This window comes from Lagenorhynchus albirostris, chromosome 9 (assembly GCF_949774975.1).
Source record: "Lagenorhynchus albirostris chromosome 9, mLagAlb1.1, whole genome shotgun sequence".
In the NCBI taxonomy this organism is placed as follows: domain Eukaryota; kingdom Metazoa; phylum Chordata; class Mammalia; order Artiodactyla; family Delphinidae; genus Lagenorhynchus; species Lagenorhynchus albirostris.
In genome coordinates, this window is record NC_083103.1 from 59,813,009 (window position 1) to 59,828,917 (window position 15,909).

General features: G+C 39.0%; 1 protein-coding gene across 6 annotated transcripts in view; it reads right to left on the reverse strand.

Annotated features, from left to right (window-relative positions):
* Positions 1-15,909, reverse strand: part of PRCP (prolylcarboxypeptidase) — a 77,372-nt gene that overhangs the window by 54,793 nt on the left and 6,670 nt on the right. Inside the window, exon 2 of one of the 6 annotated variants that reach the window (XM_060160138.1) lies at positions 14,639-14,682. The exons of the other annotated variants lie outside the window; for them this stretch is intronic. Within the exon in view, the coding sequence (XP_060016121.1) occupies positions 14,639-14,682 (44 nt within the window). The remainder of the gene's footprint in view (positions 1-14,638; positions 14,683-15,909) is intronic. 6 annotated transcript variants of the gene reach the window in all.

The following is a 15,909-nucleotide window of genomic DNA, read 5'->3' on the forward strand; positions in this document are numbered from 1 at the left end:
TCAAGCACTGTCTCCTCTGTAAAGCCTTCCAAGACAACCCTAGGCCCAGAGGAAAATGCTCCTTATCCAGTGGAAAAAGCCCTGCTTTGTAGTCTGGCAATTCTGAGTTGAAATGCTGATTGTACCACTTTCCAGTGAGGTAGATTCCAGCAAATATTTTCACATCTATGAACCTCAGTTGCCTCATTTCTAAAAGGGGCTACTAATATCTTCCTGACAAGGTTGCCAGGATTCAAGTATGTATACAAATCCCTGACCACAGTAAAGGCTCAAAATTTATTGAATTATAGCAAATAACCCCTGAGGATTGATGGCCATCAATAATTTTATTTTTTGTATTTAAAAAAACACACAAAAGTACATTACAACCATATGGATATTTTTACAACATTTAACATGTGACCCTGGGGAACCTAAAAAGCAATTTGACAATGCATTTTCCCCAGGTATAATTCTGCCTTTACTAAGGCAGTAAAAATCATGCAAGATAGGGGCTTCCCTGGTGGCGCAGTGGTTGAGAGTCTGCTTGCCGATGCAAGGGACACAGGTTCGTGCCCCGGTCTGGGAAGATTCCACATGCCGCGGAGCGGCTTGGCCTGTGCGCCATGGCCACTGAGCCTGTGCGTCCGGAGCCTGTGCTCCGCAACGGGAGAGGCCAAAACAGTGAGAGGCCCGTGAATCGCAAAAAAAAAAAAAAAAAAAAAAAAAATCATGCAAGATAGCCTTTACATAAAGGATCTTCTACAAGAGAAAAGAGCTGCCAGAAGTATATAACCAAGAAAAGCTTCGCCTCAAAGGCTTATTTCATTTAAAAAAGAAAGGAAGGAAGGGAGGAAAGAAAGGAAGGGAAGGAAAAAATCAGTGGAAAAGAAACAGCACATTCTTAGGAAAATTATTCAGGGGTAAGAATTACAGTCTGTCAACACTACTTACTATAGGATATCCCCTCCCTTGGGACTTCCCTGGAGGTCGAGTGGTTAAGACTCCACACTCCCAATGCAGGGGGCCCAGGTTTGATCCCTGGTCAGGGAACTAGATCCCACATGCTGCAACTAAGACCTGGCGCAGCCAAATAAATAAATGTTAAAAAAAAAAAAAAAGAATATCCTCTTCCTTTAAAACTATAATTCAAGGGCTTCCCTGGTGGCGCAGTGGTTGTGAGTCCGCCTGCCGATGCAGGGGACATGGGTTCGTGCCCCGGTCCGGGAAGATCTCACATTGCTGCGGAGCTGCTAGGCCCGTGAGCCATGGCCGCTGAGCCTGCGCGTCCGGAGCCTGTGCTCCGCAAGAAAAAAAAAAAAAAAAACTATAATTCAAGAAGGCTACAATGAAAAGGTAATTACCACCATTTGTAAGTGATGGTGTTTTCATCCCATAGCATAGTACCTCTTAAAGTTCCCCATTTTAAAAAGTCTTTTTTGTTCATTCTCAAAATGGATGAGTATTAAACAAGAAATAAATCTTCTCCCTTACAGTATCCTGCTTTTGCTCCTTAGTATTTAGAAATACAATCCAAGTCAGGAAATCTCAATTACAAGCCCTGCTATTATGCAAGCACATAAACACTAAGGAAGAAAACAAGTAAAGAGGAAATGAATGTGTGTTATTCCCACCTGCCCCTGTGAAAGGAAAAATCCCTGAAAGGAATGATTTAACTACCAAAGGAAAAATCTGTAAGACTACTAAGGGATACCCAAGTCCCCAAGTCCCTTCTTCCCCAAACAGAATCATCTCCCTACAGTAGGAATAGTTTTCACCGTGCAGGTCTCTCTCCTTTGAACTCTCATGCTATATACCTCTCCTGCAATACTTTACACTCACCCTTAGTAAAGATTTTTGCTTCCAGGACTTAATCTCTCCATTACAGGAGAAAGATTCATCTTTGTAAGGTCCATCTAGTCTAGATTAGTGTTTTATAAAATGGAGGTTGTGATCCATTAGTGGGTTATAAACTCCATTTAGTGGGTCACAGTCAGCATTTCTCTTTAACAAAATTGCACATTATTCAGCAAGCTAGCTACAGAATCTATGTCTACCAAGAAATTTTTAAAATCTAATAGCCTGAATCATTATGCTCCTATGGGTGTATTAATTCTAAGGCTTTCTACTTGAGGGATAGCTATCTATTAAATCACATTCCAAGATGTAATTATAATTCAGGCAACAAGAGCCATTTCACAAAGTAGAGCACAGTTAACAGTCAAATGAATGCTACAGACATCAAGTACTAGGGAAGCCCAGGGAAGGATAGCTCATGCTAGGCTAGGTCAGTTGGGGAAGGTTTCCCTGAGAAGTGAGGCTTAAGCAGGGCCCAGTAAGATGTGGATTGGAAAAGAGGAGAAGAGAAAAAAACACAGTGCCAGCTAGCCTGGACAGAGGCCTAAAGAACAGAGGAACTCAAGAGGCTACTGTAGTAGTTTACTTTGGGCCTACACAAGGTAATAATTCTGGGAATGTAAAGGAAGGGGCAAAAACTAGGAAGGAATCATGGACAGTCTTCATGACTGATTGGATTTTTGGCATGAAGGTGAAGGTGAGGGAATCAAATGATTCTAAAGTTTCCTATTCTGGGTGACCAAGAAGAGAGTAGTGCCATTAACAGTAATGTGAAAAAAATCAAAGGCGTTTTAGACAGGAGTCCCATGCAAAATGTAATAAAACATTAATATTTGTTATAAAAGTTTATCTTATTCTGAATGCTTATACCTCTGAGTTGTACCTAGGTAGCCATATGAGGGATACTAAGCAATGTAAGTAGCATCCTATTCTTAAGGCACTCATTACCTGGAAGAACCAAGGCTTGACACTCAGCCAGTTCTTAAAATATTAAAACACTTCCATACCTGTTGGCAAATAATTACCTTAGCACCTTGAGTGACACCATCCCCTTCTCTGTGCCTAACTTCCCAGCTGCCCCAGTCCCTTCTCCACACCTACAGACCTAAAGAACTAACCTACAGCACTCTAAGAGGCCTCAGCTCTATGACCAGTTTCTGCTTTGACTGGGCAGTGTCTATGCCACGCTGGTAGCACTAGGCAAAATATAATAAAAGCAAGTGTTAACAGCGTTCAGAAGACGGAGTAACTACTTCAGCTTGGGCCAGTTATTCATTCAAACAGCTGTTGAGCGCATACACTGAAGATACACTGATGGATGTGGTCCCAGGACTCAGGCTGCTCACAGGCTAATGGGAACACAAACATATAAACAAATCATTGCAATCCAGAGTAGTAGCACAGAAGTACCTGTAGAGTGCAATGGGAGACACAAAGGGGATGAAGTCAATTACCCAGCCCATCAGAAAGAAGAAAAGCAGTCCCATAAAGTTTCACAGAGAAGGTGGTGCAAGACATGAGCAGCAAAGGATGAACAGGAGCATGCCAAGCAGAGAAAGGAGAAAGACAAACCATTCCAAGCAGAGAGATACCAGCACTGTATAAACCACATCCCAGCATAGTGTGTACAAAACAATGAGATGACCAATGTGTAATGCATGGCACAAAGTGTCAATAATAAATAACAAGTGTTAGAGATTTTTTTCCTAGCACATTTATGTTTGTAAAGGTTGATCCTAAAATGTATTTCCATTGCCTAAGCCTACACTAGCTAAGCCAGGAATGGGGCAGTCAAGATATCCTGAGAGGCATGGATTCAGTCAGTTTGGAATTAAATGAAGTACATGGAATCTGCACGTCAACTAAAGTTGCCTGCACTTGTTAGATATGTGTAATCAAAGGTGAAGGAGGGACAGTAAATGAATTGGAGTATGAATTAGGAGCAAAAGACCAACAGAAGACCTCACTACTTTTCCAATTAACAAAAAAGGGCTTCCTAGAGGGAGACATTTTTTAACAGAAGGGAACATGCGAGTGTTAAAACAAGCCAGACACCTCGAAAATTGAAGTATTTAAAGAATAAAGCTTTGCAGGAAGACCAACAGGAAAAAGTGTACATATATATTTGCCTTGAGTGTGGAGTAGAGAAAGGTCACATGAAGAATAGACACTACAAATGACTATAAATTCAAATTAATAAAAGGATTTGGCAATGTTATAGAATTTGACTGCAAAAAGCCTTTCTGGAAATCTTTAAAAACCATGATCCATATTTTTTGGAAAGTAACTCCCCTAGCATCTCAGCCAACATCCATTTCACCATGGTAACACTCACATTCTTCAGAGATGGACCAAAGCACTGGGGGTATATAAGTAACAGCAATAGGCTCTTCTATACCTTGCCTAAGGTCAGATATTTGCATTTAATGTCTGCAATAAAACAGGACATAATATGCAGTGTCATTCCATCAGCTCAGTTCCACATATACAGAGCTTGGTGCTGTGGCCTCCCAGAACCACAGATGAGTGAAACCCAAGATTGTTGCCTTTGAGGAGATCATGGAGAGATGCTCGGTAAATATGAATTCCCTTCTCTTTTAAAGTGTGGTCATTTTCTAGATATTTATATAGTCTAGACTATATAAAAAGGCAAACAAAAAGCCTGTTTTGGTCTGCACTGGCTGCACCAGTCATGGTCATTTAAAGCCAATTGTTCAAGAGAAAGGAAGCATCCGACGCCAAGGAGAAGGAAGTCATCATCACTGCTTTCCAAAATTGTTGTATGAGCGGCTCCCTCAAAGGAAGAGGCCATCAGTGCTCAGGAAGTGACAGAGGTTTCCGACAGTTTTAAAGCACAGTGTCTGCAGTGTGACCCATGGTTCAAACTGCATAAAAATAAAAATTAACTGACAAATGATAACAAGTACTTCCTCACTTTCCTATCTGATGAATCAGCCATTGTTTGGGTTGCAGTTCCTTGTTTAAATTAGGTTATTAAATCACAATGATGCTGGCCAAACATGCTAGTCATATGCTATCAGCAAAACTTATCAAAAACGCCAAAGTGTGTCAAGGCTTAAATACACACACACACACAAAACACACACGTGCTTTTACACTAATAAAATCTAACCAGTACCAAGGGCATCTTTCAAACACTTTGTTTTTTGTTTTCCTCCTGAAAACCACAAATGTTCTGTGATGTAGTGGAAAGAGATGGGAATTTGAAGACAGATTTGAGTTTGAGTGCCAAATCTGCTATCTATTAGAGCTATCTGAACTTGAACAAGGTACTTCATGTCTTTGGGTTTGTTTTCTTATCCGTAAAATAAAAAAAAATAATAATAATGATACCTATCCCAGATGTGTCTTGTGATGATTAACTTGGATAATACATTCATGCAAGTGCCCAGCAAGGGCTGGCAGGAAGTGAGAGCTTGGTGTATTATTAATATATTTTGCAGTGTATTATTAGCATGCACCTCCCAAGTCTGAAACCACTTCCAAAAACACACACGAACATACACAATTTATATTATGTATTTAATATTGCCACTTAGAAGGAAGAAATTAATATATGAAACCTCAGCAATTTGTTCTGAGTGTTCACTTAAAAAGCCATAACCTTGCAAAGTAAAATTTTAAATAAATTTTTTTTCAGCTCTCTTAGGTAATGACTTGGTGACAGTGAGAGCATCTCACACACCAAATATGTTGTGGTCTAGTATGGGATATGCTTCTGCTTTTGACTTTCTGCCCAGTTACCAGTGCTAGGACAGTGCAATATATTTTTGGTACACATTCATTGCTGTATAAACTACGTAGCTCTGAGGAAAGGTACATACTGCAGCAATGAAACACGGTGGCTTTGGATATCTTATTTATAAAGAAATTTAAAATAATCTGTGATATCCCCTTCATCACTTCATATGCTGAAGATTATAAATCCACATCTCAAGGAACTACTTATTTCCTCTTAGGTGGCAAAACAATGGTTCAAATAGCCGGCCTTCTCATAAAACTGGTTAAAGAGATTAGCTTAAATTTTCAGTCTAATATCCTTTAAAACAATAACACTTTATTAAATAAACAGGAGCCTAGTACTATTATTCTAAACAGTGTGTTTAAAGATGAGACCAATATCCAGACTTCTAAAGAAAACAAAATACATGGGTAGAGTTAACTGGACTTGACTCCCTAACCCAGAGACTGGGAGACTTTCAAAAACAGAGTGCCAAACAGTGACCTCTGTCCTTTGGAGTTACTGGGTAGGAGGGGGAACATGCAAGGCCCTCTGCAAGTGGAGTGGAAGATGAAGATATGGCAGGGACTAGTCCATGCAGCATAGATTAGGGACCTTTATATGAATTCTTATTAACTTATTCCAAGCCAAATTTTGTACATGGACTGCTGGGAAAGCTTAAAATGGAGGATTCGCTAATGTATTTATGGTAAACTGTATTAAGCACCAAGCTTAAGGGGACAAAGTTCCACAGTAGTGACCTCATTACTTTATTCCCCATGGAGAATGCCTTTTTGTGATCATCAATGGAGGTCTCTTAACATCCTTTACTCTAGAATGTACAGAGCCACCCAAAAATATTTCATAGTACATTTTGTCTCAGGTGTCATAGTCCCCTTCTGCTACTAACGTAGTTCCCATTCATTTTTTTAAATTAACTTTTATTGGAGTAGAGTTGACTTAAAACGTTGTGTTAGTTTCTGCTGTACAGCAAAGTAAATCAGTTATACATACACATATATCCACTCCTTTTAAAATTCTTTTCCCATGTAGGTCATTACAGAGTATTGAGAAGAGTTCCCTGTGTTATACAGTAGGTCCTTATTAGTTATCTATTTTATATATAGTAGTTATATATGTCGATCCCAATCTTCCAATTTATCCCTGCCCCCTCTTCCCCCCCGGTAACCATAAGTTTTTTTTCTACATCTGTGACTCTATTTCTGTTTTGTAAATAGGTTCATTTGTAACATTTTTTTTAGATTCCACATATAAGCAATATCATATGGTATTTGTTTTTCTCTCTCTGACTTACTTCACTCAGTATGACAATCTCTAGGTCCATCCATCTTGCTGCAAATGACATTATTTCATTCTTTTTTATGGTTGAGTAATATTCCATTGTGTATATATACCACATATTTAACCATTCCTCTGTCGATGGACATTTAGGGTGCTTCCATATCTGGCCATTGTAAATAGTGCTGCAATGAACACTGGGGTGTATGTATCTTTTTGAATTATGGTTTTCTTTGTGTATACGCCTAGGAATGGGAATGCAGGATCATATGGTAGTTAGAGCTACCATATAATCCTATAATCCCATTCATTTAAATTCTTCTTTCCATAACAGAAAACCAAAGCCAGAAGAAAGCTCTGTATTGTTAAAAACTCTGTTATGTTTCTTTTTACTCTCCAAAATCACCCAACTTGCTGTTAAAAAGAGAATTGAAACTCCTCTTATTCCTCAACTTTATTAATGTGTAATCTGGATTTCCTTAATATAATATGACTTCCACAACTATCTCTAAATCAGACCATAAATTACGAAATCTTCTATCTATTCCAGAAATACAGCTATTACAGAGGCAACATGGAGTATGGGTTCTGATGACACAAAAGCTCAGTTTAAATCCTGGTGTTATCATTTATCAGCTATGTGATCATGAATAAAATTACTTCATCTCTGAGCCCTCTATTCCTCTGTAAAAGAGATGTAGTACCTTCATGCAGGGTTTAAGATAATTATATGAAGAGCACATATGCAGTACCTGTCACAAGGTGAACATGTCGTACTATGGTGAACAGAGCAGTGCTCTGTCCCAGCACCAACTCAACACCAAGTTATGTTCTTAAAGTCAATGAAAGCTTCAAAGAAGGAATACCCACATCATGAGTGTGTAAGTGGAAATAGTGACAACACTGACTTCACAGTGTTGATCGCCCACCTCCTGCCTCATCATCTCTGCCCCCTGTCCCAGTCTTACTGACCTCCTTTCAATTCCTCCTACTCTTTCCTAAATTAGTATGTTGTACATGATACATCCTCTACCTGGACAGAAATCTCCATCACCTCCCTTCTCCTTGCCAACTCCTACTCAGCTTCTTGTCTCTGCTTTAACACCATTACTGACCAGAGGAAGCCCTAATACGCAAGACTTAGGACCGTACCATAGATTCCGCAGCAAACTACTTCCTTAAAACACACATCACACTTGTAATTACTTGTCACTATCTTCTTTCCCACTAAACTGTAAGCTTCATGATGTACGTTTTTGTTTTCCCCTTATCCCTAGCTATTGACACAGTATATGGCACATAGGGAGAGTTCAATAAATATTTGTTGAATGAATATATAACTGTGCTGCTTTACTCTATAAATGTTAGCTATCATAACTTCTGTAATAGTTATACTTTCACACATATAAATTGTATCATATAACCAAACTGCAGGGCTGCTCTGGGAAAAGTTCCTAAAGAAATCTGACTTTAATAAATCTGCCTTATCTTAACCCCACGTGGGCAGTCCTCACAATACAAGCAGCAAGAAAGAGATCATGAGCCTGACAGAGACAGGGCAGCTGCTTCTCTCCAGTCACAGCACTGAAGGGCAACTTGGAACTAACTGATTCATACACAATAGACAGCAAGGATTTACAAATACACATAGTTAATTAGCCTCTGTTTACAAATGAAAAGCCAAAACCATAAAAAGTACTCCCTTTACTTTAGCTCTCTAATAAACAAAGGCAGTACACAGCCACCACAGAAGCAGCTTTTAAGGAGATATTGTTCCTGATACATTCATTCTTCACCCTTCCCCTAGCCCACATCCTCACACAAAGCAGAAAAAACAGGGGCTGCGGCACTCCCTCCCACGACTCCTTCTATGTAGATACTTTGGGAGAAGGGTCAGTACAGACAACCAGCTTCCAGATCATCCAAATAAGAGGATGAGAACAAGTAAGCCTGTTTTTATTTGCCTGGCTTCCTACCTTCTTCCCCCAAAGCCTTTTAGACAGTTGAGAATCAAGTTTCCACACTCTTTCCTTCCCTATACATACACACCCCTTCCTTACTGCAATGTGCAGAGAAGCAGAAAAAGGGAAGGGGGAAGATATAGATTCAAAAAACGTTTGTGCAGATGACACTCTAAGTAAAAGAGCGTGCTGTATGCTGTGGAGGGGTATGGATCCTTCAAGACAGGCTTCCTGCTTTAAAAAGGGAACAAAAGGTTTTAACACAAGGCTAGAGTAAGACACATGCCATGAGAGAAGTACAAAGAAAGATCTGACCAATCACACACTTTCTGGGCGATTAAGAAATGGCTCCTGGAGGAGGCAGTGTCTGAGATGGGGCTTAAAAAATGCAAGGGGTTGATAAAGGAGGGAAGGGCCAGAGGAGAGGCATTCCAGGCAAAGGGACAATGTGGATTAAAGCATAGAAACAGGAAAGAAATGGGCATGTGTGGAGAACAGATTAGCAAACTGGAAAGGTGGGTTGCAGCCAAAGGGTGGAAGGCCTCAAACATACAGGATTTTGTTCTTAATAAAGCAAACAATCAGGAATCATTGCAGGTCCTGAGCGGAAGAGTGGTTTGACTGGAGGGGAGGTGATTAATGTGGCCCATGGGGACTGCAGTGGAGGGGGAACTGTAGGTTGCAAGGAAGGCCAGTTAAGAGACTCTTCCAGTCCAAGAAGGCAGTAATAGAAGCTGCAACAAAGCATGACGGCCATACAAGTGAAAATAACAGATATACTCTGAGAATAGAATCAACGTAACTTGTTGTTACAAAGAATATGGGAGAAAGAAGAGCCAAAAATACCTGACGTTTCAAGCTTTAGGGACTTTATACTTTCTGTTCCCTCTCTGATCCAGTGTCCCTTCCTCAGAGAAACCTTCCTGAGATAAGCCTTTCCCATCTGCTGTACCCATATTTACACATACATATCACCTTGCTTATTTCCTTCAAGGCAATCATTACAATCTATAATTATCTTATTTATTTAATGTTTATTTGCTTACTATCTACTTCCTAACCAGAAAATAAGCTCCACACGAGCAGTCCAACTATTGTCTCAAGAACCATGCCTGGCATATATGTAGCCCTCAATAATTTTTTTTAAATGATAATAGCGCCACCAGGAGAAAGTCACCACTTAACCAGATATGTCTGGTTTTGAGTTAGAACTACAGATCCAAGTAGAAATATAAGGAGGCAGATGAGGTAGTAATTAAAACGCAGTTGGTGCCTCAGTTTCTCCATCTATAAATTGGGGATAGCAGTACCGAGACCTCGTGAGGTCACTGTGAGAATTAATTAGCTAATATATGTAAAGTGTTTAGAACACTGCCTTGTACATAGTAAGAGCCCAATAAATATTTTCGATTATTACTATTATGATTATTCTTAGAGAAATATGCCAAAAGTGAGACAGAGACAGATCGATCTACAATTATGGATTTGGGAATGATCTGCAAAGCAGCCATGAGAGGAACCATGGGCTCCTATCTGTGAAAAGTACAGATAGGAGGGGTTGGAGACTTAGGGAAAATATATGCCTTGGTTCTACTTAGGTGGCCTGAATTCCTCCCCGTCTCTTTGAAACATGTACAATTCCTCTGGAAACCTTTCTTCTTTCCTGTCACCCTCTTCTCCCCTTCCTTTCAGTAAAACCTTAGGTTAAAATGGGGTTATAAAGGGCCATTGTTCTTTTTTTCCTCTATCTCCACTCAAATGCGTTCTTCATCCTTGTTTCAGCTGTGTATGGAAGATAAGGATGTAAAATATTAAAGGAAAAAATGGCAAAGCAGCCATAGCCAGGCAATGAAAGAGAAACAAGAGTAGTCTGAGCGTTTACCCAGAGATGTGGTGCTGGGTAGTGCAGTCTGGAGTCCTGAGGCCCAGGTTCTGACACTGCCACATACTGCCTGTGTGAGCCAGGACAGGGCAACTGCTTTTTTTTTTTTTTTTTTAAATAATACTCTTTTTAAATGGATTATAAAACAATGCAGATTCATCACAGATAATGTGAAAAATACAGAAAAGTATAAAGAATAAAATGAAACATCACAGATCTTTCCACCATTGTTACTATTTTAGTATATTTTCTTCTACTCTTTCTCTGTGCAGCTATAAACATATTGTTAAACATATCTGACCCTCTCAATTGGTAGTTGATTTTTCTCTCAGACCTCTCCCACCACTGGGTCTGGAGGTGGAATAGGTATTTCCATTGTTCCTAATTCTTCCTCCATCTTCCCCAATTCGCTACCTTTAAATATCATGTCATCAAACTATAACACCCCACTACCCTTCTCACTACAATCATCTACTGACCCCTGGTTCACTTCCCTTCATGCCTTGAAGATTTTAGCTCCTTGTTCACTGTCGCTCCAACATAACTCCTTTCAAAACTCTTAGTGATGGGATTCCCTGGTGGTGCAGTGGTTGAGAATCTGCCTGCCAATGCAGGAGACATGGGTTCGAGCCCTGGTCTGGGAAGATCCCACATGCCGCGGAGCAACTGGGCCCGTGAGCCACAACTACTGAGCCTGCGTGTCTGGAGCCTGTGCTCCGCAATGAGAGAGGCCGCGATAGTGAGAGGCCCACGCACCGTGATGAAGAGTAGCCCCTGCTTGCCACAACTAGAGAAGGCCCTCGCACAGAAATGAAGACCCAACACAGCCAAAAATAAATAAATAAATAAATAAATAAATACTTACTAAAAAAAAAAAAACAACTCTTAGTGACTTCAGTATCTTGGCCCTTTAGTTCCTTTTGCTCCTCTCCTCCAAGGACCTTGTCCTTCACCTACCTTGGTCACTAACCCATGGTCAAACCCTAGACCTTGTCACTCCCAGTAACTGTAATCCTGCCACACCCTCAATTTTAAGCATTCTACTTCCTCTATCTTTCCAGCTCATTCCCTCTTCTACTATGATTCTCCAAATCCTTCAACCTCACATTATCCACCTTTTCACTGTCCCTCACCCCATCCTCACTCACCTCCCTACTTGGCTTAAATCCTGTGGTCCATAACTCCTTTGCATACACCCCTCAGCTTCCATGTCTCTCTCTCATTTTGTTTTACTCATTTGGCAAAAGGGCAAAATCCTAGTTGAAAAGAATTCTCCACCAACCCCACACCCATACCCAAGAAACTGAATGTAGCTATAGAAACATACAGCCATGTCATGTGGTCTTACTAACTTGCATGAGACTTCACAACGGCCCTGCAGTCAAACTCTATTTCCCTAGTTCATTTGCCTTCCTTCTCTACTAGAGGAGTATGTACATTCTCTCTCCTCCTCACTGTCCTCATCCCCTACTACTCTCTCCCTTGGGCACATCCCTCCAGCCATACTGGCCTCCTTGCAGTTTTTCCCATCAGGCACACACCTACCTCATGGTTTTTGTACTTGCTCTTCCCAATGCTTTTAATGCTCTTTCCCCACTGCCTAGAATAGTGCCTGGCACATAGTAGGCACTTAAAAAAAAATTGAGTAAATGAATCTGGAAATACATTGTACATTCAGTTTTCCATTTTGTTTTTTTCACATCATTAATTCATGACTATTTTTCCACATCATCAGATATACTTCAAGACCATCATTTTTAACAGGTAATAATATTCCATTTAATGGATACACCACAAATCACTTACAATGATATATTTACAGTGAAAAACCAGTAGATTTACAAGTAGGATATTTTGGATGTTTCCTTCTTTGATCTTTTTGAACCTTGGTAGTTTCACATCTAAAAATGAGGATGATATCTACCTCACAGGATTGTTGTAAAGACTGAATGTGGAATATAAATAGATACAGAGATGTGAGTTTTGTTACTACTGCTTACAACATAGAGGCATCATGGTGTCAACTGAATGAAAGGTCATAGATCTTGGAAGCAACAGATTAAAATATAACTCACAATATTCTCCCTTAATAGCTTGATCGAGACATTTAGCCTATATGAACCTCAATGAAGCCATCTATTTTTAAAAGTGATTGTAATAATTAACCAGTATGTAAAAGATTTTAGCATAATATCTGGCCCAGATTAGATAATCAATAAATTTCATTGTTCGCTGCTCATAAACAATAACTAGGACTTTTCTTAAATTGTGAAATAGAAGAAAAAAAGATTTTTATATATTCCCCAATGCAGAATTTTCCTGTTTTGATGGACAATTATCTAATACCTACAAAGCACAAGTAAGATTTTTTTGTATAAATCTATATATTGTTTATTTTATTAAAAAAAAAAAAGCAAAACAATTATTATTTTTTTTTTTTGCGGTACGCGGGCCTCTCACTGCTGTGGCCTCTCCCGTTGCGGAGCACAGGTTCCGGACGCACAGGCTCAGCTACCATGGCTCACGGGCCCAGCTGCTCCATGGCATGTGGGATCTTCCTGGACCGGGGCACGAACCCGTGTCCCCTGAATCGGCGGGCGGACTCTCAACTACTGCGCCACCAGGGAAGCCCCAAAACAATTATTTTTAATTACTGAATGACAATATGAATAAATTAATTCCCTTTTTTATTATGTGCTTCAATGTGTACATATATGTATATATGTACATATATATGATGATGGTAAGCTGAGCAAGAAAATACTAAGCAGACCAGCCTCACTTTAGGGCTATTTTTTGAAGCAATCTGTGAGCTGCAGCCATATATTGGGTTGGCCAAAATGTTCGTTCGGGTTTTTCCGTAACATCAAATAAATGCCAAGACATTACAAATTTATTAGTCCTTTTCCATATTTTTCAGATACAACTTAAGTATGTGCTATTGGAATGGTCAAAAAATGTAATGTGAAGTCCTCCAGGATGTAATCATCTCTGCCTCCCCAGGACCTAGCCTGGTGCTTGAAATATAAAAGGAATTAGATAAACATTGAGTAAGTGGATGGGTAGGTGAGTAAGTGACTGATGAAGTATGGCAGTCTTTAGTGCCTTCTCTCCTTCTAGGCACTCCAGAGTCAATACTTTTTGTCTCCCCACCCCGTGGTTAGAGAAAGCAATGTAACCTGTTCTGGCCAATGACTTATGAAAGGAAGTGACCTATCATTTCCAGGCTGGAGCATTTACATGCTAGCAGAAGCCTTCTATGTTCTTTCTCCACTGCTACATTGATCGTGAAAGCATAAATTGAGAGGAAGCCTCTATCAGACCCTCAGTCTCTAAGTGAATGTAATGAGCAGAACCCTCTGCTCACCTGAATGGAAATACACTGTGAGCCACAAATTTCTATTGGGTTAAATCACTGAAATTTTGGAGTTTTGTTACTGCAGCACAACCTAGCCTATCCTGCTTACTACAACAAGCAGGGTAATGACATTCATTTTAGAACTCATGAGTTTATTTTTAGAAAAACAAAATGGTACAGATAAGTGGTTTACCTTGAACATGTAACTTAACCTCTCTGTATGATAGTTCTCTCACCTATAAAGCTGGACAATAATAGCATCTACCTTGTAGGATGGCTATAGGGATTAAATAAGTGAATGTCTATTAAGTATTTAGCACAGTATCTAGAGCATATAAATATTTCAATAAGTGGTAGCAGATTATTATTATTATTAATGCATTAGACACTTATGCACTGTATATTTCAATTTACTCTCCCCCCTTACTCCATATTCATTTTAATTTATAGCCAATTTTTTCTATTCAAAAAATCTTTATTAAGAAATACTATGTAGAGGGTACCATGCAAGGCACTGGGAAGGAAAACAAATAACACATATCATCAGTTATTCTTCTTACCTCTGATTCTTCTTTCTTCTCCAATCCACCTTCAACCAAGCAAACTTTAAAATCATAAACATAAATACAATGTTCTATGTTATAAATATGGTATCAGTGGGAGAGCTAATTTAAAAAACATTTTACATGATTTGAGTCTGTATCTTATTCAAAGTTGACATGGAAAAATTGTTTAGGTCTGATTTACCAAAGGCAATTAATGGGTAGGGCAAAAAATAGAACTTGTGCTTACATCTCCACAGCTCCTGATATAATGCCCTATAGACAGGAGGCAGTTGTGAACAGAATTACAGATGCATCAGAGATCAGCAGATCTAATCTTCTTATCTTACATATTAGTACACTGAGATCTAGAGCGAAGCAATTTGCCCAAGGTATCAATATTAACACAAGTTAGTGGCAGGGCTGATACTAGCACTCAAATTTTGAAAATGTGTTTTATGTGGCTAAAGCACAAAGTCCCTGTATGCTGATGGATACAAACATGACAGTACAAAATCTAAAATTTTTGCTGAAATTACATTTTAGCATTAACTGATAAAATATTCAAAACTCTTCTATCAGAAAGACAGGTTAGATTTAGTATTATTATCAAGAAGAGATGGTATTTGCAAAAACCTAAAAGGATACATTTATTATCATATATTTTCCCCTCCACAATTTACCAAAACTCAAAATAGCATAGAAAAAAAACAGAAATAGCTTCAGATGACTTTCTTTATATATCAGTCTTATGTGAAAGAAAATGATTTCAAGTGAGGAAAACAATTAATTTCTATGCCTTATTTACAAGTGTACTATATTATATGCCACTGGTAAAAAGACACATATGTACTACTTATGTAACAGAAAAGAATTCACAAAGATTTTCATATTTTCAAGAATAATTATTTTAGGTATGACAAGGAATGACTTAAATATTTTATTCTGAGTGGAGAGGAGGTAAGTTAAAAGCCATATTAAGAAACTGCAAGATAAAATAAAAATAACATTTACCATTTATTGAGTGTTTACCAAGTGATCTAAACTGTGCCTGATAAGCACTTTACACATATCAGTTCATTTCACAAGAAGTCTGTGAGATGAGTAGTATAATTATCCCTATTTGGCTGATTATAAAAATGGAGGCTCAGAGTAACTTGTCTGAAGTTACTCAGGTAGTGTTAGAAACAGAATTCATTCTCAAACCTGTATGGTATTCAAGTTCTATCAAGTTCTTAACCCTCCATAATTTTGATCACAGTCAATTCATCATATCTAAGGGGTGGACT